Raw genomic sequence first — 22265 nt, forward strand, 5'->3', positions numbered from 1 at the left:
TGAAAAAATTATAATAAAAGTCTCTCAAAGGTCCTGTTTGTTGGGTTGTTTTCAGTAGCTAATGTCGTATTACAATTCTTTGTATTTTATATCATGGAATATTTATTTCTATGCATAAAAACAATCTGTTGGAAGTTAATTCCTCTACCGGTGCTGTGAGAGGATCACAGCTGCCAACATTTGTGAGGATGGTGACACCTGAATCTTTGGGGTATGGGCCTACCTGGGCTGTGCAGGTGAGTCCATCAGATAAATCCACAAGAGGGCAGCAGAGACTCAGATATGTTGAGATAAAGTGACGTCTGGTTATTCTGCTGCGCTCCGCCAGGGTGGCGTTTGTATTTTCTAGACAGACACAACTCTTAAATGTTTTACATCAATGTCTTTATTTCTGTGCTAATTTACCAAATCAAAGCAAATTCAACCAAAAATCATTTAAATACAAGTAATGTCAAACGGTGAAAGATTTTCTGTGTATCTACCAGGGCTTTGAACCGGTTCATTGAACGAAAACGAAAACCGGAAACTTTTGGTATTTTGGCAGGAACGAAAACGAAAACTTTATATTTTTAAATGTTCTGGAACAGAATCGGAACAGAAAATAATGACCTGATGTTTGACCTCCTGTCCTTCACTGGAGGGGTGAGAGCAGAGGGAAGTAGTGGCTATCAGCAGCAGGTAAGAACAGGGAGGTCTCCCAGTCACCATTAATCATTACAGGTGAACACTCAGCGTGTCAGTCTGAACATGTATGATTTAGACATGAACTCAGTGGCTGCAGTCATTTTCAGAGCAGTGTGTTCCCGTACTGCCAGCGCTTTGTAGTAATACTGAGCTATGGGAGAAGAACAATGAAGATCTGTTGTTCAGCAATAAATGACATGGTGGGAGTTATTCTGTTCTAATGTCATGTAGTGTCTAAGTAGGAGGCATAAGCCTGAACTACATGATATAACTGTCATAAAGCAGAGGTGTAGTGCTGTGGTTGTTTACTGGAGGGTGGGGGCATATCTATAATTATAGTCTATAGTATATAAACTAATTGCTTTAGTTGCCAATTTAAAAGCCCTTAACTTACCGTATTTTGCGCACCATTCAGCTCCTTGTATAAAGAGGCTCAGTCTAAATAACGGAGTTTATTTCCGTACTTTAACCGGACACACGGTGCACCTTTATCGGTGCATGCTAGCTAACAGAAGCAAAAAGGTGACTGGTTGGACTGTGTTGTACTACGTATTTAAATTTAAAAAAATACACCGACATTATTTTTTAAATCTGTTTTTATTTTTTGATGTGTAGTAAATCCCTGAAGTCGTCTCCGGTCTGCATTGAATCTGTCGGTAGTTTCTCCACCGCTGACCGGCTGGTTTCCGGGGGTCTGTCCGGTAATGATGCGGCTTTAGAGAAACATCGGACAGAAGTCTGAGCAGACACGTTAGTCCAGGACCCACAATCCACCACCTGTTGGGGGGTGTAACTCCTCTGCACTGCCCCCAGTCCTGGTAAACCTGTGTTCACGTCTCTCATCCATCGCTCCATGACCCCCAGCTTCACTTTAAAGCCTCTGTTCACACCGATGTCCAGCAGGTGGAGGTCTTTCGTTGATCCTCCAGGATGAAGACAAGCTCCGAGTTCAGCCGCTTGACGTGTTTCTGACAGAAGCGGTGGTGTGGGGGGGGGCATGGAGTCACAGATCAAGAGAGATGGCGAAGCGTGAAAAAAGCCCCCCGGTCTCTTTACGTGAACCGGAACAACCGGAACTGATAGCCTGGAGTTTACGTGTTGTGTCGTAAGCGTGTCTCTACGCTGACGTCATCGTCGGGGGTCTTCAGCCAATCAGATGTGGTTACCAGCATACCTGCGGTCCAGTCCCGGTATCCCCCCCATACCGGTACCTACCGGAGGTGTGCCGGACGGAGCCTCGCGTCACGTCCTCTGATTGATCCATTGCTGCCGGCGTACGTAGTGACGTAATACGTCCTCTCGGTGGACAGTGGTCGGTCTGGAGGATCTCTGACTGACGTCACAGAAACATTTCTACAGATTGGTGAACTCAGTGAACACAGAAGACGCTTCATGTCAGAAGGAGCAGCGTTGGTTTCTGAGACATTTTAAGGCTTTTAAGCGCGTCTAATGGTGCGTAAAATACAGCACCTACATATTTACTGTATATTTACAAGGAACGTTATTAACCGGTTCAGGAACTTTTTTTTTTTGTTCTAACCGGTTCAGGAACGTCAGTTTATTGGTGGAACACAAAACCGGAAATGTTATAATTCCCTTTCTGTTCGGAACGAACCGATTGGCAAAAAATTCTGGTTCAAAGCCCTGGTATTTAGTTTACGACTAGTTAAATGATTCCATCGTGCCACCACCTGAATTCAGCTTCACTGCAGTCCGTTTACGTTTCACACAAAACCACATCAGCAGAAAATAATCCTGTAACATAAAAGAGCGTCCGGACGGGAACGTCCAGCCTCGGCTCAAATGTCTCCCTTTCAAACCCTCTTCCCACACCAACGGAGCCAAGGGGTCATGGATCAACACACATCCTACCAGCTGGACAGGTTCACGTGTCATTTGCGGGCGATGTCGTAGTTGGCGGTGAACCAATCACAGGTTTCCTTCATGGCTGAGAGTGAGAACAATCTGTTAGAATCGTCTGAGCTGCCGTGGACACAAACACACAGGAACCAGTCGGCCCACCTTGTTTGAAGGGTGTGAAGGTGAAGTCTGGCCGGTAGCGCCGCAGCTTTGAGTTGCTAGCTGTCTTTTTGAACTGGCCGTCTGATTTGCTGGTGTCAAACTGGATGTCAAAGGTCAAGGAAGCGACAAGAAATTCTCCGTGATTCTGGATTCATACAATATCCCATGCTAATGTAAATAGATTCTTGCTACAAGGGTAGACGGTTCCTTCAGTCATAGCCTAGAACTAAACCCGTTCAACAATCGACACTGAACAGGATTAAAGGATACGACCACTTCTCCTTTAAAGTCCATGGCCTCCACCACCACCTCTGCTGCTTCCTCGATGCTCATTTCATCTTCCTCCCCGACTGGAACCGACCGACAGAACACACTTCACTGTAAACCTCCAGGAAGGCATGTGTCACTGATCTGGTCTGTTTGAGGACTCACCAGAGAGGATTATGGGATGGATCTCCTCATACTCTTTCAGGACCCACAGGATGAGACGAGCCGCGTCCGGAGAGTAGATGAACTGTCTTCTGGGACTGCCGGAGCCCCAGACCACCAGGGGCTTCCCCTCCTCTGATCACACACACACATTAACACACATTAACAAACACACACACATACACACTACATCTTATATTTAAAGGTAGGTGTTGTGTTTTCTGTGTCCTTTTACTATTTGTGTGGTTTTGTTATTAATAATTACATATTTCTACATTTTGTTGCAGGCCACTCAAAAGTTAATAAATTAAATTTTTTATTTATTATAGTTTAGTAATCCCCGAAGGGAAATTAAGAGCACACTCTAGTTAGTCCAACCAAATCACATGCATATGTTAGTGTGTATAGGCCCTGAACACACAAACACACACAAGGGGGGTATGCATGCAAAGAAGGCAGAGCGGCAGGCACCCCAATGAGCAACTTGTAAGGGAGATGGTGCCTTGCTCAAGGGCGCCTCGGCAGTGCTCCGGAGGTGAGCTGACGCCTCCTAATGTCAGCTCACCTCCGGGTGCTTTTTTTTGGGCGGGGGTGGGAGTCGAACCGCCGATCTCTGAACATTGAACGACCCGCTCTGCCACGCGCTCTACCACTCTCTTTAAATGAGGCGTGTCCTGTGAGGCCATGTGACCAGTCATAAGGAAACGGTTTCATCAGTTTCTGCTGCAGCCAATCAGTGACCTGGTGATTCCTTGTTTCTGTCTGTTTTTTACATGCTTCATGTCGTCTTCCAGCAGGGGTCTGTTTCGTGTGTCGTCAGTGTTTGATGACATCATGTCGCTTTGTTCCAGTAAAATCCTGACAGTTAAGGGGCTGATAAACGAAGTTAACACTTGATGAACTGCCTAAACTGTTAAACATGAAGCTACTGACAACACTAGGACTGGAGGTGCTGCCGTCCCATCTGTGTCCGTCATCGTTGGTTTCCTTAGTTTTAACATTGTTTTGTTTGTTTGAATTATGTGCTGCATTTCCTGGTTTGCCGCTGTGCATCATGGGAGCTGTAGTTTCTATTGTCGAGAGACTAATTACAACTTTGCATCGCCTTGATGATGAATTATTATTTTATCCCACTTCAAAGCAGTGATGTATAGTAATTGTCAGTGTTCGTGTGCACGTTCATATGTCCACCAAATATCTTCACAACCGTTGCAGATAGAAAGATGAAACAAAAAGCAAATTACAGCATTTTCCGCACTATAAGGCGCACCTAACAGCCTATAATTTCCCCACAAACCGGTAGTGCGCCTTATAATCCGATGCGCCTTATATATGGATTAAAATTCATATTAATATTGGTTAAAAACAATATAGCTGAAAAGAAGCCGGCAGTCTGGCCAGCTGTCATGCAGCGTTTACGACACCAGGGGGCACCCGCAGAAGGTACTCTACGCCCCCTAACAATGGTAGTCAAGGGGCGTCGCCAAAGTGCTGCTCTCACTGACCTGCTGTCTGACGGCAGATCGGCTACCATAACGTGGAAAAACGGAATTTTCAAAAATTCTTTTAATAAAGTGTGACTGACCGATCTCACTATTTCACAACTACTGCGGCGTCGGAAATAACCCCCTCAAAGCTGAACTTCCAGCCTTTTCTGAAATTTCAAGAGCAGTCACTGCTAGACAAAGGTGTCTGGTGTGCTGCACTGATTTGTAAATGTAGTTGATAGCTGAAACAACACGTTGGGGGGGGGGGCACATTTTAGGCTTGTGTGTTCTGTCTGCAGCGATGTGCGGTGAGATTCACGGCGGTGAGACACCGATGTTAAAGTCAGTTCTAGGACTAAAACAGCGTCATGTTTGACAGTAAATTATCAGCCTGACATTTAAACTAGTTAAAAATTGTTGAGGACACACAGCAGCAAATAGCTGCACCTCAGCTCCGACTGGACTACCGATCGATCGAAACAATATTTAATTAATAAACGAAGACGAACTTTGGAGCTTAAATATCTGCTTCGAACTTCAGATCAGGAAATAATCCAATTATTATTCAATGATCATGACATTTCCAAGCAAAAAGTATTGGTATCGTATCGGTATCGGCCGAAACTACCCTGTATTTACTTGGTATTGGATCGACACCAAAATTCCCAGTATCGCCCACCCCTACTGTGCACCAAGATCCACCGGGTTCTCATAAAACGAACAGACCATTTTCCAAGAGAACTGATTGGTCAGTAGGTGGGACTTTTATGCCTGCTGAGCTCTTATCCTGAACTTATCCTGCTACGGAGCAGGTTAGGTGTTCAGCATAGGTTACCGAGACACCGTAGCCCAATAGAAAGTAAGCCACCTTTATGGTACCGAAAAGCCAGGGTTAAATCTGAAGTTATCTCGCTAAACCGTAATCCAGCTTTATGGTACAGGCCTCTGGTTTCCTTGATGAGGCTCAGAATGGCCTCATTGAAATAACAATAGTGGCCGTTCACAGCTGATCAGAGGTACTCACAGTCATGAATGCTCTGTCTAGTGGACGGATAGCGCAACCTACAGCTGCTAGTTTTTTTTAAACTATTTTAATTTTTTTATTATATTTGCCTTATAATCCGGTGCGCCTTATATACGGAATAAGTTATAAAATAAACAATTCATTAAAGGTGTGCCTTATATTCCAGTGCGCCTTATAGTGCAGAAAATACTGTACTCGGGCAGCAAAGGGGATGAAAATGAGAACATGACCTTGACCTTGAGAAAACTAGGTCAAGGTCAAATTTCAACTTTTGGTGTACACTCAGGAACCGGATAAGATGGAAAGATGAGGGAGAAGGCCAGTGTGAGTAAGATAATAGATCAAAGCTAGTGCTTTGGTCTATGACAGTAGGTCAGGGGTGTCGCGGTCTGTGACTGCATTTGTTCTAGTTATTATTGTGATGCTTGTGCTCATAAGTGAAAATAGTGTATTCCTTAACTTTCTCAGGTTTATTACCTGCTGCTTCTACGGTTCTGCTGCTGCTGTTTCAGCCTCCGCTTCTACTATTTCAACTGTAGTTTCTACTATTCCGCTGTTTCTACCAATGCATGTTACTTTTGAAAAAAGAAAATGAATGAAAGCAGAGTATTCTAAGTAATACCCTTGGCACAGCGGGGTCCCTTTCCGTTATGTGAAAAACCGCAACAGTAGGTAGGGTGGATGTTGTGCAAGAACCGAGTAACACAGTCGTAGAATGGGACTTACTTTTAGCGCTGTAAACTTTGTGTATGAGGCCTGGCAGCACGTGACCAGTGGCAATGTTAAAGTTGTCGTGTGGACCGAACACAGTGGTGGGAATCACAGCGGTGTAGCAATGCCCAGTCTGCTGGGAGTACACTCTGAGAGGAAAACACAACTTTACAGACCACCCTGAATCAACTGAAGGTGTGAATCTGTCCACCCAGCTCCCACCTGTTCTGGACATCGATCATTCTCTTTGCGTAGGCGTAGCCGATGTTGGAGTCGTGAGGCGGGCCATTATGGATCTTGTACAGGAAGTACAAACATGTTAAAGCACATACAGGACAGCAAACCGCACACACACAGAGGACGTTACCATGGTCTCATCGATAGGGTAGGTGGTCTTATCGGGAAAGATGCAGTTGGACAGACAGGAAACAACCTTGACCACACCCACTTTGTAGGCTGCCTGAAGCACATTGTCGTTGATGTAGATGTTGTTTCTCTGGAGAGGACGGACACGTCAGCAGGAACACAAACACATCTGACCATAACATCTGTGCTGGGGTACACCTGGAGGAAAACATCCTCATACCCAAAAGTCCAGGTTGTTTTCCATGTTGTGGAAAAGCCCCCCCACCATGGCAGCCAGGTGAATGACGTGTGTCGGGGTGTGTTTTAAAAACACAGACAGCGTCTCGTCCATTTTCCTGGTCACAGTAACGCAGAAGGAGAACAATGATCAGAATCTTCACATCAGAACGAGTTTCTAACCAGCAGCGCGTTCAGGAAGTGGGTTCTCACTGGAGGTTGGCGTCTTCCGACGACAGGAACACCCATTCTGCATCTTTGACTCCTCCCTCCTCACTGAGCACCTGCTGTATGGCCCGGCCCACCAAGCCAGAACTTCCTGTCACCAACACCTTCATGGGACGATGGTCTTTTTCAGGACAGCTCATCTAGAACAGCACATAGAGACACATCCAATGACATCCCAGCGTCGAGACGTCTGGAACCAAACCTCTCAGGTGGACCCAGCAGACGTTGATGACATCAGACAGAAGCTCAAACTGCTGATCGCAGCTCAGACTAGTTCGAACCATTTCAGGTCAGCCTGCCTCATTGTTCGGTGGATGACTCTTATTGTGGAACTGCATACCGGAGTGAAATGTTGGCTCAAACTAAGCAGTGAATCGAAATGTTTCCATTTAATCCGTGCGTCATCAGTTGGAACCAATCGAAACCTGCTTTTCTTGCTGAACAAGACGTCATTCATGAAAAGGATGTGTGTATAAACCTAACATAAAGAGTAAAGAAATCAGTGTTTGGTAATTATTTCTCTGTTGTAACAATGCTTCTTCGAGATAAATATTGCCAGTTGATTGATTTGACAACACTCCAGCCGGTCACACACTGCTGTGGGGTCGGATCCCATTCTACAACCGGCGTCTGTGGTTGTGTTGGTCATTGGTGCAAACAGCACCCCAAAGCTGATCCTACAAGTGTTTGATGGGGTTGAGGTCAAAGTTTAACCATCAATGATATAAGATTAATCTCCAAGAAGCATTGTCACAGCAGAGAAATAATTACCAAACACTAGTTTACTTACTCTTTATGTTAAGTTTTATATATAGAATAAATGGATAATTAATCATTAATGTTACTCATTTACTTTACTCACCTTAATCAAACTAATTGAACTACCTTTCCCAGATTTAATTACGTTGTTTCAGCCCGAAATTGTAAAATACCAAAATATCATACTTTGATTTTATCAAGCTAAAACACGTTTAATTCTCTATCGTTTACCTGCAATATTGTAAATGATTAAAAATAGAATTTATTTGATCAATATATTTTATTAACTCCCAAAACAAACTAGAAGACAAACTCTGTGAACATACAGCCAGCATGTTAACTTACCTGTCCCCGCAGGTAAATGAGGGTTCGGCCAGAGAAGCTAACGCTATTAGCCAAAGCTAATGTCAGCTAGCAGCAGCTAACAGCGGGTTAAGCTCCACAAACACCTTTTAACTTTACGAATATTCACCTCAGTGTCGCGTTAGTTCACTAAAACAATTCCAAGTCCCACAGACGCGTTCAGTAGTTCAGCAGCACTAGTTACCTAAAGGAAGACTAGTTTGATGCACTTCCGGTGAGCGCCTTCAAAATAAAATATTATAATTAAATGTTCGATACCCGGGATATTTGCGTTTGGATTGTGAACTTTCTATGGTATTAAACAAATGTTTTAAGTAATATAAAAAAAGAAAAGGGATGATTATTCACTGATCGCTATTTCTCTTACAACCTCAAACTTTTACATTAACACGTCACGTTGTGGACTTCCGGGTTGTCACCTGACGACCAGAGAATCTTTCTGCTCTGATTGAACAGCCGAGAAACACCTGAGAATTAACTGGAAGAAACTTCGTAACGGGGAAATATAACGAACCCAAAACTATCATAATGTTTGCAATGTGAGACCTTATCCATCCATCCATCCATCCATCCATCCATCCTTCTCCTAGTGAATGCTCTTAACAGGAAAAGCTCAGGATAAAGATTAATTTAGTCATTAATTTTCTAAACCCTTTTTCCTGCTTCCGTGGGTCACAGGGGTTGCTAGAGCCCATCCTAATGGACATAGGCAGGGAGACGCTCCAAACACCTTGCCAGCGTGTCGCAGAGCAACACTCACGCCTGCAGACAACGTGGAACCGACCGATCCACCTGAAGTGTGTGTTTTTGGGAGGTGGGAGTGGGAGGAAACCTGAGAACGCAGAAAAAACCCACACAGACAGGGAAAACATACAAACTTCACACAGAACACAGCGCCACCCATTGCGCCAATTATGCATGACACATTAATAGAACCGGAACGACTAACAATCATTTATAGTGATTTATTGATGACACTGTGATTAGCTGAGGTATGCATCACCTGCCTGAAGGGTTCAGGAAAAACACATTCTTGAGCCGTAGTCCAAGGGTTGCCATGTTTCAGCTGTAATCCTTCATGTTCGGGGGAGAAGATCTGATCTCCGACACACCTTTCTTCTCAAGAAGTTCATTCAACAGCGAGAAGCTCCATTTATGACTCAACAAATCAGCTGTGCAGCATCGGAAGGCTGATCAGACACTCACATCGCACTGAGCCCAACCTTCTGTTGATTTTTGTGCTGATTTGCCAAATATATTGATATAAAACACAAGTGTCGTGTCTGTCCAAAAAATAGAAACCCCATCATGATCGCCCACAGCAGAAGAACCAGACATCTGCCCGTCTCAACGTGTCCGGGTCTCTGCTGCCCTCTGGTGGATTTATGTGGTAGACTCACCTGCACAGCCCAGGTAGGCCTGGATGGTGTGGAGCCTGTCCTCCACCTGGCTCTGCATGCTGTTCAGGTAGCACAGCAGGAGTTCCAGGGTGCTGTTCATGTACTCCAGTTGAACCATCAATCAATCAATCAATCAATCAAACTTTATTTATGAAGAGTAGCCCAAAGTGCTTTACATAACAATACAAAAAGTTTACAGAAGAAATATCCCCCCTCATCCCCAACACACACACACACACACACACACACACACACACACACGTGTCGGTGGTACCGGGTCGTCTGGTCCTGGTACCAGGAACATTTGAGTTTTGAAGTTGATGTCCAAGAAAGACTTGCGCTGATATATTTTATTCCTTAAATTCCCTTAATCTTTCATGTAAATGTGTAATATCGTGTTTGTTACTAGATGGGAAGACATCAAACTAGACAGAGCCCACAGAGGAAGATCATGCAGTAATTAAAGTAGAAAATGTATGTGGTACCTGGGGAGGAGGCAACCTCCCCTTGGTCCAACAACGCTACCTCCTGAGAATGGGCAGGAGGACCCATAAAACTTTTCTTTAGTGTGGCGTGGCTGACAATACTGTATATTTTCCTGCTAAGGGACAATTGAAAAGAGGCAGGTAAATATTCAAAATTTATTGCTGTAACCCCCCCAGACATCGCATTAAACCAGTTAAAAACAAGTTCCCTTAAATCATTCTCATGGAAGGCTGGTGGATTCTCCTTGGTCTAGGAAGGCCGGTCCCGCAGATGCGAGACCCCTGCTACGGAGGCCCCTGGTGAGACAAAGGTAAAAACACAAGCCCAACACCAACACAAAACATGCAATAAAAAAACCTCCACACTTAAAATCGAATAAAAACTATTGAATATCACACCGTGTTGAAATGGTTAAAAGTACACACCAATGATGTGTCCCACCAGTACAATCCCCCTACAAGATGCAGGCATCAGCGTAGGTCCGGCCTTGTACAGTGAGTATCCTACATATCAAAGACAATTAGAGAGGAGAACCACCAGCATCGACAGCACCTTTTAAAAAAGATAAAATTCAGGAGAGCAACAAAGAACAGAAAAGAAAGAAATTAAAAGTACAAATTCTTCCTAAAAAAACAGTGGCTGGCCCGGTCCCTTTAAGAAAAAACAACCACGTTAGATTTCAGCCTCAGTAAAACAATTTAACAAAAACAAACTCTGAACGTAACTAAAAGGTGTGGGCCTACTTTTTGGTCCACTCAGCTGTCCCACCACACCGTCGTGGTTCACGTTCTGTCGCTACCAAACAAACCAGCAATTTGACCAACATATCCCAATACGTATACATAAAATAGTCAATAAAAATGTGTATTTTAGTCATTTATCCGTGCATCCTGGCAGTTCAGGTCTCAATGAAGTAAATCATTGACAGATTTCATTGCTGAAGTCTGTGTCCTCCAAGAAATGACAACTATCCTGGTAAAATGAAAAAAAAAAAACCCCAGGCATTTAGAAAATCAAATGGCAGTGAGTAACATTCTACCATGAAGTACCTGCAGGCAGGTGAGCGCAGCTCCCAACCAGCGAACAGAAAACACACCTGTGTCATGCTCTCCTATAATAAATAGAGACTGATTTAAACCGCGGTACACTGGCGTCGTGCCCGGAGTGTCCCCTGCCTCACGCCCTGAGACTGCCGGGATAGGCACCGGCTCCCCGCGACCTGCGTTAGCGGATTAAGCGGGTTGGAAGATGAATGAATTAAATGAATGATTTAAACCACAATGACCCATCCTCAACCTACATAATTTAACAGAGTCCCTTCGGGATAGAGAACTATAATGACATTTCCTATTGACTAGAGATTGAATAGAAAAGTAGTGCCTCCCCTTTCTGCCAATCCACTTGCCACTTTAATTATTCCTCTCAGTTCCACTCTTCCTAAAGGGAGGTGCTCTACAACTTGCTTATTTAAACTTTCTTTGGGTAAGCTGTCCACTTTCTCATTACCCTGTACAAGGAGAGTCTAATCCTCCAGTCAAACATTCATCACATCCTAACTGGACCCAACACAACGTGATCTGATGCAGCTCTGTTGTCTGCCTGCCTGTTTAGGTTCCCACATGTACTAAGTCACGAATGACTTTATTGATGATGCTTTTTACGGTTGACCCGAAATAAGAAATGTATAGCTTCACAAATCATCAATAAATGATTGTTTGGGTTGAAACCTTCTTTTCCCGGAAGTCCACAATGTGACGTGTGAATGTAAAATTTGAGGTTGTAAGATAAAATAGCGATCTGTGAATAATCATCTCTTTGAATCCTTATCTTTCATTTATGTTACATTAATATTTTTGTATAATACTTAAAAAGTTCAGAATCCCGATGAAAATAACGCGGGTATCGAAAACTTTATATTTTATTTTGAAGGCGCGTACCGGAAGTGCATCAAACTAGTCTTCCTTTAGGTAACTAGTGCTGCTGAACTACTGAACGCGTCTGTGGGACTTAGAATTGTTTTAGTGAACTAACGCGACACTGAGGTGAATATCCAGGAATTTAGCCGAACCCTAATTTACCTGCAGGTACAGGTAAGTCAACATGCTGGCTGTTAGTTCAGAGAGTGTTTTTTTTTCTTTTCTTTTGTTCTGCGAGTCATTTGAGTATATTGATCAAAATCTATTTTTTTTACTTATTTGCAGCGTCGCAAGCAAATGATAGAGGATTAAACAGCTGCTTACTGTAAAATACCAGAGAGATGAAACCTGAGTATTGTGGAGGTTCGCAGGAACGAGGCAAGGGTACAGGTGAGTTCAGTCTTCATTCACAAAGCGTGTCACGACAACCAACACAGTCCCTTTAAATATCGGTTCCCCTATCACACCCTTTAACCCCGTGATTTCACACCTTCCTTGTGCCTGTCTGGTGTGAGACAGCTCTCCCAAGTGTCAACTACAGTATTTAATTAACTAATGATCGCACTCTTTCTTCTTATGTGTCATTTTTCATCAGATATTTTTCTAATAATTTGATGATATATTAAAAATGGACACAGAACAGAATGGAAGTAAAATCTAAATAGTTTCATAATTTCTTCTAATAAGTGACTGTCAGTCTGATGGTAGTGATAGTCATTAAATGTTGACTTCAAAGCAACGTCTGTATTTAATGAACATGAGTTTCTTCTTTAGTTGACTGAGTTTCATTAAACTCAGTCATACAAACAAATCCCTTTTGTGCGTTAATCATTTAAACGGTTCACTGTCCTGTTCAGTAAGAAAAACAGGTTTGGATCTCTTTACTGACGCACAGACTGCATGGAAAGCAATTAGATTGTAGACAGTCTGGGGTTGGACCACAACAAACACTTTGACTCATCAGTCTGACGCAAATCCACAAGAAAATCATCCACAGACCTGAGAAGGAAGTGATTCAAACTATTATCAACTGCGATCAGCAACTTGATCGCCTGATGTCATCGAACGCCACTAGACATCAAAATATTTTGTTCCAAATTCCAGGCGTCTATTAGTCTGTTTCTAACAGGCGGTTTCTGTGCCTGCTGCTCTAAATGCTAATGAGCTCCGTCTGTTACACGCCCACTTACCTGGGGAGAGGCGGGGCTAAATAAATCACTCCTGTGGTTATGTCACAGAGCTGAGTTTGATCAGTTTGTTGGAGCTCTGTGTCACCAAAAATCAAGGTTCTGTTGTTTTACTCAACTTTATGTCTGTTGGCCACAAATAGTGGACGAGTAAAATCACCAGAAAGCCATTAATAGCGCATAATATCATGTTACTGTACAATAAATCAGAATAATATGATTATATTAAAATTAGCATGTATAGTTCCAATATCTACCGTTAAGCGTCACTCGTGATTCATTCGATTGTTTGAATTGAGATAAGTTTACGTGGGGTAAGCTTTTGCTCTATATACAGGTAGTCCTCAAGATATGAACATTTGACTCATGAAAATTCAGAGATACAAACAAATGTGTTTCACCATATCTGATTATTATCCTGCAGTTCTCTTTTCTGCCACAACCTCCGCAGGGCAGCACCGCTGAGTTGTCGCAGCTCCAACGCTCGTCTCCCTGTTGTTGTTGTTTGTTGTTGTCTCTGTTAGCATCTCAGAGCGTCAGGCTTCCTACATCATTGGATACTTTACTGTTTATCATGGATGAATAGTGAAGATAGTGGTAGTGACCATGTCACTGATGACAACTCTGATTCTGACCCACAATAACTCCTCGTCCTCTTCCTTCACTCTAAGGTTAAGCTACATGCTACAGTAGCGTACAGTGGATCGTCACCATCAACAGCTGACTTTAAAGCTAAGCTACATGCTACAATAGTGTACAGCGGATCATCAACAGTTGACTCTGACTTTTGTTGATGATCTTAAAAACTGGTGGAGAGTTCCTTGAAGTCTTTTATTCTTCATCTCCTTAAGGATTAAATTATGAGCATCAAAGTTTACAGTGAACTAATCTGGATTTAAACAGTCCCTTGAATTGTGAGTCACGCTTAATGGTAGATACTGGAACTATACGTACATATTTTAAAACATGTTTTTATTCTCATTTTATTCGCATTTATTGTACAGTAACATGATATTGCGATGCCCAGTACTGTAGACTGTTATGGTGTCTTTGCCCTGAGCGTTGGGCGGCTCATGTGTTGGGCTGTGGGAAGTTCACAAGACTTGGGAAAAGGGAATGGGAGTTCGTTAGTGATGAGCGGGAGTTGTGTCTGTTTAGAGCTTCTGTGTAAAGAGATGAAGGCTGATGAAGTGTGTGTTCGAGTTCCATCTCTGCTGTTGTTAAAGTTAATGCTCATAGTCTAACAATATTATGTTCTTTAATGGGTTTTTTTTTGAAGAGTCCAACATTTGTGGTGAACAGACCACAGTCGAGTGAAATGACATAAACTTGATTGTTATTTTACTGTATAATTTTTTTGGTTCACCACAGATTTCCCAATGACTGGCATTCATATTGAGAACAAGGAATTAAGATATAAGAACAGATGTTTACCATCCCTTGTGTTTTGTCTCATACTTTGTACTGTACTGTCTGATGCACTGTCTGTGTTGTCCTGTCTGTGTTGTACTGTCTGTTGTACTGTCTGTTGTACTGCCTGTTGTACTGTCTGTTGTACTGTCTGTTGTACTGCCTGTTGTACTGCCTGTTGTCCTGTCTGTTTACCGTGGGTCAGAGAGGACTGCAATTTCATCTGTGCTGTATGTCGTGTATATATGGTACACTTGACAATAAAGCTGACTTTGACTTGAGATTAAAATAATAATAACGGAATCATTTCAGGACAAAATGTCTCGCATTGCAAACACAATGCTTAGTTTTGGATCCATGGCATTCCACCTTCATGATGAGGCAACCTGTCAGATGTTCTATCCGCTGCTGAAGCAGATCCATCTATTCATTCTACTGAAGACGAGTTTTTCCGCCTTGCAGGTCACGGGTCTGCTGGAGCCAATCACAGCTGGATAAAGGCGAGAGGCGGGGTCAGTCCGGTACGTAGCTAGCGTATCCGGGGCCGTTATGTGACAATCCGGAAGTCCGGCATTTTGCGTGTGAACGTAAAGGTTCGAGGTTGTAAAATAAATATCGTTTGGTGTATATCACACCTTAAAAATTCTCTTTCATTTAAATTACCTTAATAATTTTCTATAATACTTGAAAACGTTCAGAATTCCAATGCAAGCAACTCAGGTATCGAATACGTAATTATATTTGTATTGTTTATTTTGAAGGCGCTCACCGGAAGTGCATCAAACTAGTCTGTTCCTTTAGGTAACTAGTGCTGCTGAACTACCGAACGCGTCTGTGGAACTTAGAGTTGTTTTAGTGAACTAACGCGACACTGAGGAGAATATTCGTAAACTAAACGGTGTTCGAGAAGCTTAAACCGCTGTTAGCGGCTACAGCTTTGGCTAATAGCGTTAGCTTCTCTGTCTGACATCGGCCGAACCCTCATTTACCTGCGGGTAGAGGTAAGTTAACATGCTGGCTGTTAGTTTAGAGAGTTTGTCTTCTAGTTTGTTTGTTAATATAATGTATTGATCAAGTGAAGTGTGTATTTTACCCAATATAAGCATCGCAGGAAAGTCAAAACAAGAATCGAGCAGCTGTTTATTGTAAATACAGGACAGAAATGAAATCTGAGTAATGAACTCGATGTGAAATGTTTTCTGGGTAACATTTCTTCTAACTGAACGAGATGAGGTTTGATCTCTAAATGCATCCTGATGAGGCGGATCCTACTCTTGTTACTTTGGTGTCTTTTTTTCATCGAGTATTTTTTCCCCATAATTTGATAATGTATTAAAAATGGACACAGGACAGAATGGAAATAAAATGGAAATAGACGTTTTATACTAATTTTCTCGAATAAGTGATCGTCCGTCTGACAGCTGTCAGATATTTTTCATTAAATGTGGACTTCAGAGCTACGTCTATTTAATGAACATGATGAGTTCCTGCTTTACTTCCTCTGATCGTTTTGTCCAGATTGAACATTCTGGAAGAATCATTTTTGACTCAGAAGTTAAGTAAGAACTCAACACCCAGGTCGGCTGGACACCCGGGTCGACTGTCTGCCCCCTTTGAAACAGCCTCACAGTTTCCCCTCCTGATGGCTGCAGGTGAAGAAACCACCTGTAGCTGTCCCACCCGTCGCCCTCCGCTTCTGCATGTCCCATCGGCATCGTCCTGATGCCCTAAAACAGTCCACTCTGTCTGGACTGGTTCATCACCTGACCGGTTAAACATGCTTGTCCAGTTCTGACCCACTGACATTCTCTAAGTGTCATTTCCAGGAAGACTAAATCCAATAACCACTGATATGAACTTTCAATATGGTATTTTGGTATTTTACCACTAAAACAATGAAATCTGGCAGAAGTTAGTTTGATAATTTTCGGACGGCACGGTGGCGTACTGGTTAGCACTGCTGCCTCACGGCAAAAAGGTCAGGGGTTCAAACCCCATCATTTCCAACATGGCCTTTCTGTGAAGAGTTTGCATGTTCTCTCCGTGTCTGAATGGGTTTCCTCCGGGTTCTCCGGATTCCCCCCATTATCAGGAAAAATACGCATCAAGAGAATATTAGGTCATGTTGGACCATAGTGGCGGCGCGCCCAGGGTGCAGCGGCTCTGGACCAACCATCCATCTGGCCTTGAAATTTCGTTGTACCGTCCCTGTGTGTGTATAATGACAAATAAAGAAAGTTTGACTTTTTTTTATTTTTTGATAATTTTTTGATAAAAGTCAGTGTTGTAAATGAGTCCTTTTTTATGATTCTCTATTTTCGAGGTGCTTACTTCTTTAGTAGGTAAAGCAGGTATTTGACTTGCTCATATTGATGACACACGGACTGAATGTTAAGAAAACAGGTTTGTGGAGGAAACCTGGGGGTAGGAAAGTCAAAAATAGTTTTCTCGGCTTTTGACTTTGGTATGCAGTTCCACTGGAACAGGGAGGCAGACTGACCGAAAAATGATTTGAAAGATAATTAGCTGCCGTCAGTGAGCTTTGACCTGATGTCATCTGGGGGATGGGAATTTCACAAGCCTATTGTTGTTAATGTTGTAAATATGATGAAGGTGTGAAGTCTGCTATATTAACATGTCCCGAAAAAAATAAACTAAAGAAATAAAAAATAAAAATAAATCTAGGTCTACTGGGGCGGCAGTGGTTCAGTGGTAGAACAGGTCTTCCAGTTATTATAGGGTTGGCGTTTCGGATCCTGTTCCCCCAGTCATCTGTCGTTGTGTCCTTGGGCAAGACACATTACCCTCTTTGCCTCTAATGAGGGACTCGCTGGTGTGTGAATGTGTTTACCCCCACCAAGTATGAATGAAGAGTGAGTGAATAGTGTAACCATGTGAGCGTGATATAAGTCAAATCCATTATAATTACCGTACTAGGCCTAACTGAGAGGGATGATTACCAGACGTCTGACACTGGGATGGGATGTCACTGGATGTGTCTCTATGTGCTGTTCTAGATGAGCTGTCCTGACAAAGACCCCCGTCCCATGAAGGTGTTGGTGACAGGAGGTTCTGGCTTGGTGGGCCGGGCCATACAGCAGGTGATCAGTGAGGAGGGAGGAGTCAAAGATGCAGAATGGGTGTTCCTGTCGTCGAAAGACGCCAACCTCCAGTGAGAACCCACTTCCTGAACGCGCTGCTGGTTAGAAACTCGTTCTGATGTGAAGACTGATCATTGTTCTCCCTCTGCGTTACTGTGACCAGGAAAATGGACGAGACGCTGTCTGTGTTTTTAAAACACACCCCGACACACGTCATTCACCTGGCTGCCATGGTGGGGGGGCTTTTCCACAACATGGAAAACAACCTGGACTTTTGGGTATGAGGATGTTTTCCTCCAGGTGTACCCCAGCACAGATGTTATGGTCAGATGTGTTTGTGTTCCTGCTGACGTGTCCGTCCTCTCCAGAGAAACAACATCTACATCAACGACAATGTGCTTCAGGCAGCCTACAAAGTGGGTGTGGTCAAGGTTGTTTCCTGTCTGTCCACCTGCATCTTTCCCGATAAGACCACCTACCCTATCGATGAGACCATGGTAACGTCCTCTGTGTGTGTGCGGTTTGCTGTCCTGTTTTTCATATCGTCTGAGTATGTCGGGTTAGAGAGGACCACTATATACTGTATATATATATATATATATATATGTAGAGACCAGAAAAAATGTGTTTTGCATAATAGGATCTCTAACATGTCTGTACTTTGTGTACAAGATCCATAACGGCCCGCCTCACGACTCCAACTTTGGCTACTCCTACGCAAAGAGAATGATCGATGTCCAGAACAGGTGGGAGCTGGGTGGACAGATTCACACCTTCAGTTGAAGGTGTGTAGTCTGTAAAGCTGTGTTTGCTACACAGGGCGTACTCCCAGCAGACTGGGCATTGCTACACCGCTGTGATTCCCACCAACGTGTTTGGCCCCCACGACAACTTTAATATTGCCAATGGTCACGTGCTGCCAGGCCTCATACACAAAGTTCACTGTGCTAAAAGTAAGTCACATTCTACAACTGTGGAGTGGTTACCTTGTTGATGATAGAAAGACAGAAAGACAATCAGACAGTTGTATACTGTAGTTATCCAGAACTAAATTATATCATGTGGTCTCATACATCAAACATGGGTCACAGTAGTTCAGTCCACTAGGTATTGGCCTAGGGACTGGAGGGTAGCTGGATCAAGGTGTAACAGAAAGTTGGAATATGGCAGCAAATCAAGGAGTCCAAAAGCTGACTCCCTGTGATGGGCTCCACAGTGAGTACACAGACTGTGGTAATTAACCACAAGATGGATAACACCTAGGGGGAACTAAACCACAAGACTGATTAAATCTCGAGGGAGCACACTGCTCTGCATGGGGAAGTGGGGAAGTGGGGAGCCTGGCTGGACTACAGAGATGACTGAGTTGGCTTATGTCCCTTGCAATTTACACCATCTTTTTCCCCTATTCTGACACCTTCTATGTTATCAGTCAGCAAGCTGATAACAAGAAATTCCTCCGGAGGAGACAAGGCCAAGACAAGTTCTTTCCCTTTCCTGAACATCTATTCAAAGCGGTTTAAGTCAATCCACTGGACTTTCAGAAAGTTTCTTGAAGACATTTCACTTCTCATTCAAGTGTCTTCTTTAGTTCTAGTGAAGATTAAACTTGAACTGAAGAAGCCTCAACCATGACAGCCCCTGCACATGTGGAGACTTGTGATACTCAGGGTGAATCTCAACCACCCCCTGGTGCCTTGTCACCAAGGACTTTGGCAACCACCTCGGGGACTTCAGCTTGGATGATGGACGTGTCCACCTCTGAGACCTCAGTCTCTGCTTCTTCTGTGTAAGATCCTCAAAGTATTCTTTCCACCGCCTGACAATATCCTCAGTCGAGGTCAGCAGCTCTCCGCCTCTATTGTAAACAGTGTTGGCTGTGCACTGCTTTCCCCGGCTGAGGTGCTGAATGGTTTGCCAGAATTTTTCTAAGCTGACTGATAGTCCTCCTCCATGACCGCCCCGAACTCCTCCCAGACCCAAGTTTTTTCCTCTGTGACTCCTTGGGCTGCAGTACACAAGACCTGCCTGTACCTGTCAGCTGCCTCCGGAGTCCTACAACTCAACAAGATTTGATAGGACTCCTTCTTCAGCTTGACTGCATTCCTTACTTCCGGTGTAAACCACTGGGTTCGGGGGTTACCACCTGGACAGGCACTGGAGACCTTGCGACGACAGCTCCGAGGAGCCGCTTCCACAATGGAGGTGGACAACATGGTCTACAAAGTCAATCATCGACCTCCGGCCTAGGAAGTCCTGGTACCATGTGGACATCCCTGTGGTTAAACAAGGTGTTTGTTACAGACAAACTATGACCAGCACGAAAGTCCAATAACAGACCACCACTCGTGTTCAGATCTGGGAGGCCGTTCGTCCCAATCATCCCTTTCCAGGTCTCACTGTCATTGCCCATGTGAGCATTTAAGTCCCCAAGGAGAACAATGGAGTCCCCAGTCTGAGCCCTATTCAGCACCCCTCCCAGGAACTCCAAGAAGGCCGGGTATTCTGCACTGCTGTTTGGCCTGTATGCCGAAACAACAGTGAGACACCTGTCACCAACCCGAAGGTGCAGGGACGCGACCCTTTCGTTTGGGGTGAACTCCAACATGTGAATGCTGAGCTGTGGGGCTATAAGCAAGCCCACACCAGCCCGCCGCCTCTCACCTTGGGCAATAATCAGAAAAGTGGAGAATCCAGCCCCTCTCAAGGGTTTGGGTTCCAGAGCCCAAGCTGTGTGTGGATATGAGCTTGACTATACTGTATCTGGTCGGTATCTCTCAAACTCCCTCACAAGCTATGGCTCCTTTACCGCTAGTGAGGTGACATTCCATGTCCCTAGAGCTAGACTCTTTGTCTGGGGATTGGGTTGTTGAGCCCCATGCTGTCGACAGGCATCCAATCTACTCTGTGGGGGCACAGGAGTCCACTGGTGTACTTTGTCCGTCAGCGTCGTCAGTTTTTCCAACTTGTTGGGCAGAGTATTCACATTCCCCATGATGACGGAGGGATGGGCTTTAGCTGTTAGCTTCGCCTTCTGTTGTTTCTTCAGTCGGCTGCCTCACTTCTCTGGATCTCAGCGAGGATGAGGTCCCGTATCGATCGCCAGTCCAGTACGGCTGGCTTGCAGTAGCAGAGTGGAGGCTGTCCAGAATAAAGAATTAAAGTATAAAATCGTGGTGTGTGTGTGTGTGTGTGTGTGTGTGTGTGATTAGAGGAGGGGAAACCCCTGGTGGTCTGGGGCTCCGGGAGTGCCAGAAGACAGTTCATCTACTCTTTGGACCTGGCTCGTCTCATTCTGTGGGTCCTGAAAGAGTATAAAGAAACCGATCCCATAATCCTCTCTGGTAAGTCCTCTTTTAAAGGTCCTGTATTCCACTCCTACAAATCCGTGGTCCCGAACAGGCCGTTTCAGGCCTGGTGGATGTACCAGGTGCTCTCCATGACACTAACGTCCAACTTACGAACATTCGTAGATGCGAATTACCGCTAACTGGTGTCTAAATGTTCATAAAATGCCGTTTTGCTTATACGTTCGTATTTTGAGCCACGCACCACATCAGACTAAAAAAAACGTTTTTGTAACATAACCCGTTTTTTAAAGACAAGTGTGTTCTGTCGGTTGGTTCCAGTCGGGGAGGAAGATGAAATAAGCATCGAGGAAGCAGCAGAGGTGGTGGTGGAGGCCATGGACTTTAAAGGAGAAGTGGTCGTATCCTTTAATCCTGTTCAGTGTCGATTGTTGAACGGGTTTAGTTTTAGGCTATGACTGAAGGAACCGTCTACCCTTGTAGCAAGAATCTATTTACATTAGCATGGGATATTGTATGAATCCAGAATCACGGAGAATTTGTTGTCGCTTCCTTGACCTTTGACATCCAGTTTGACACCAGCAAATTAGACGGCCAGTTCAAAAAGACAGCTAGCAACACGAAGCTGCGGCGCTACCGGCCAGACTTCACCTTCACACCCTTCAAACAAGGTGGGCCGACTAGTTCCTGTGTGTTTGTGTCCACGGCAGCTTAGATGATTCTAACAGATTGTTCTCACTCTCAGCCATGAAGGAAACCTGTGATTGGTTCACCGCCAACTACGACATCGCCCGCAAATGACACGTGTACCTGTCCAGCTGGTAGGATGTGTGTTGATCCGGGACCCGTTGGTGGAGGAAGAGGCTTTGAAAGGGAGATGATTGAGCTGAGGCTGGACGTTCCCGTCCGGACGCTCGTTTTATGTTACAGGATTATTTTCTGCTGATGTGGTTTTAATTTTAATTTTAAATGACTTAGGTTGAATTTTCTCCGGTGGAATGAACAGAGTTTTGACTTGATTAGCAAAAAGTAAGGACGTTGGTATAAAACATTTAAGTTTTGAATCTGAACTAATGCCAAACTACTGAAGACAATTGGGATGGTTTAAAATTCTAAAAACACTTACGGACTTCAATAAAATGAAATCTTCACTGATAACAAACCAGAC

The 22265-nt window shown here is 44.0% G+C and overlaps 2 protein-coding genes across 7 annotated transcripts; one reads left to right on the plus strand and one right to left on the minus strand.

The window, feature by feature from the left end:
• Positions 1 to 1070: 1070 nt before the first annotated feature.
• LOC137598575 (GDP-L-fucose synthase-like) lies at positions 1071 to 8480 on the minus strand. Of its 3 annotated transcripts, none has more exons than XM_068318881.1 (10): positions 7153 to 7450; positions 6944 to 7058; positions 6725 to 6853; positions 6580 to 6653; positions 6373 to 6506; positions 3139 to 3270; positions 2977 to 3056; positions 2707 to 2806; positions 2550 to 2632; positions 1071 to 2017 (listed from the first exon to the last, which is right to left on the minus strand). In XM_068318881.1, exons 1-9 carry the CDS (start codon positions 7305 to 7307, stop codon positions 2577 to 2579), a joined length of 975 nt encoding a protein of 324 aa, XP_068174982.1. In that variant the 5' UTR covers positions 7308 to 7450; the 3' UTR covers positions 1071 to 2017; positions 2550 to 2576. The 3 variants fall into 3 exon arrangements, with proteins under 3 accessions (XP_068174982.1, XP_068174981.1, XP_068174980.1); XM_068318880.1 differs by adding an exon at positions 8399 to 8480 and having other exon boundaries at positions 1074 to 2632; positions 7153 to 7307; XM_068318879.1 differs by adding an exon at positions 8272 to 8403 and having other exon boundaries at positions 1074 to 2632; positions 7153 to 7307.
• On the plus strand, positions 7316 to 22262 carry LOC137598574 (GDP-L-fucose synthase-like). 4 transcript variants are annotated; one of them, XM_068318875.1, is made up of 12 exons: positions 7316 to 7456; positions 12377 to 12481; positions 15151 to 15209; positions 17706 to 17860; positions 17953 to 18067; positions 18158 to 18286; positions 18462 to 18535; positions 18609 to 18742; positions 21002 to 21133; positions 21419 to 21498; positions 21669 to 21768; positions 21843 to 22262. In XM_068318875.1, the coding sequence occupies exons 2-12, from the start codon at positions 12433 to 12435 to the stop codon at positions 21896 to 21898; spliced, it is 1083 nt and encodes a 360-aa protein (XP_068174976.1). In that variant the 5' UTR covers positions 7316 to 7456; positions 12377 to 12432; the 3' UTR covers positions 21899 to 22262. The 4 variants fall into 4 exon arrangements, with proteins under 4 accessions (XP_068174976.1, XP_068174978.1, XP_068174975.1 ...); XM_068318874.1 differs by lacking the exon at positions 7316 to 7456 and adding an exon at positions 12137 to 12265; XM_068318877.1 differs by lacking the exon at positions 12377 to 12481 and having other exon boundaries at positions 7377 to 7456.
• The last annotated feature ends 3 nt before the right edge of the window (positions 22263 to 22265 follow it).

The sequence above is a fragment of the Antennarius striatus genome, chromosome 7 (assembly GCF_040054535.1).
Source record: "Antennarius striatus isolate MH-2024 chromosome 7, ASM4005453v1, whole genome shotgun sequence".
In the NCBI taxonomy this organism is placed as follows: Eukaryota; Metazoa; Chordata; class Actinopteri; order Lophiiformes; family Antennariidae; genus Antennarius; species Antennarius striatus.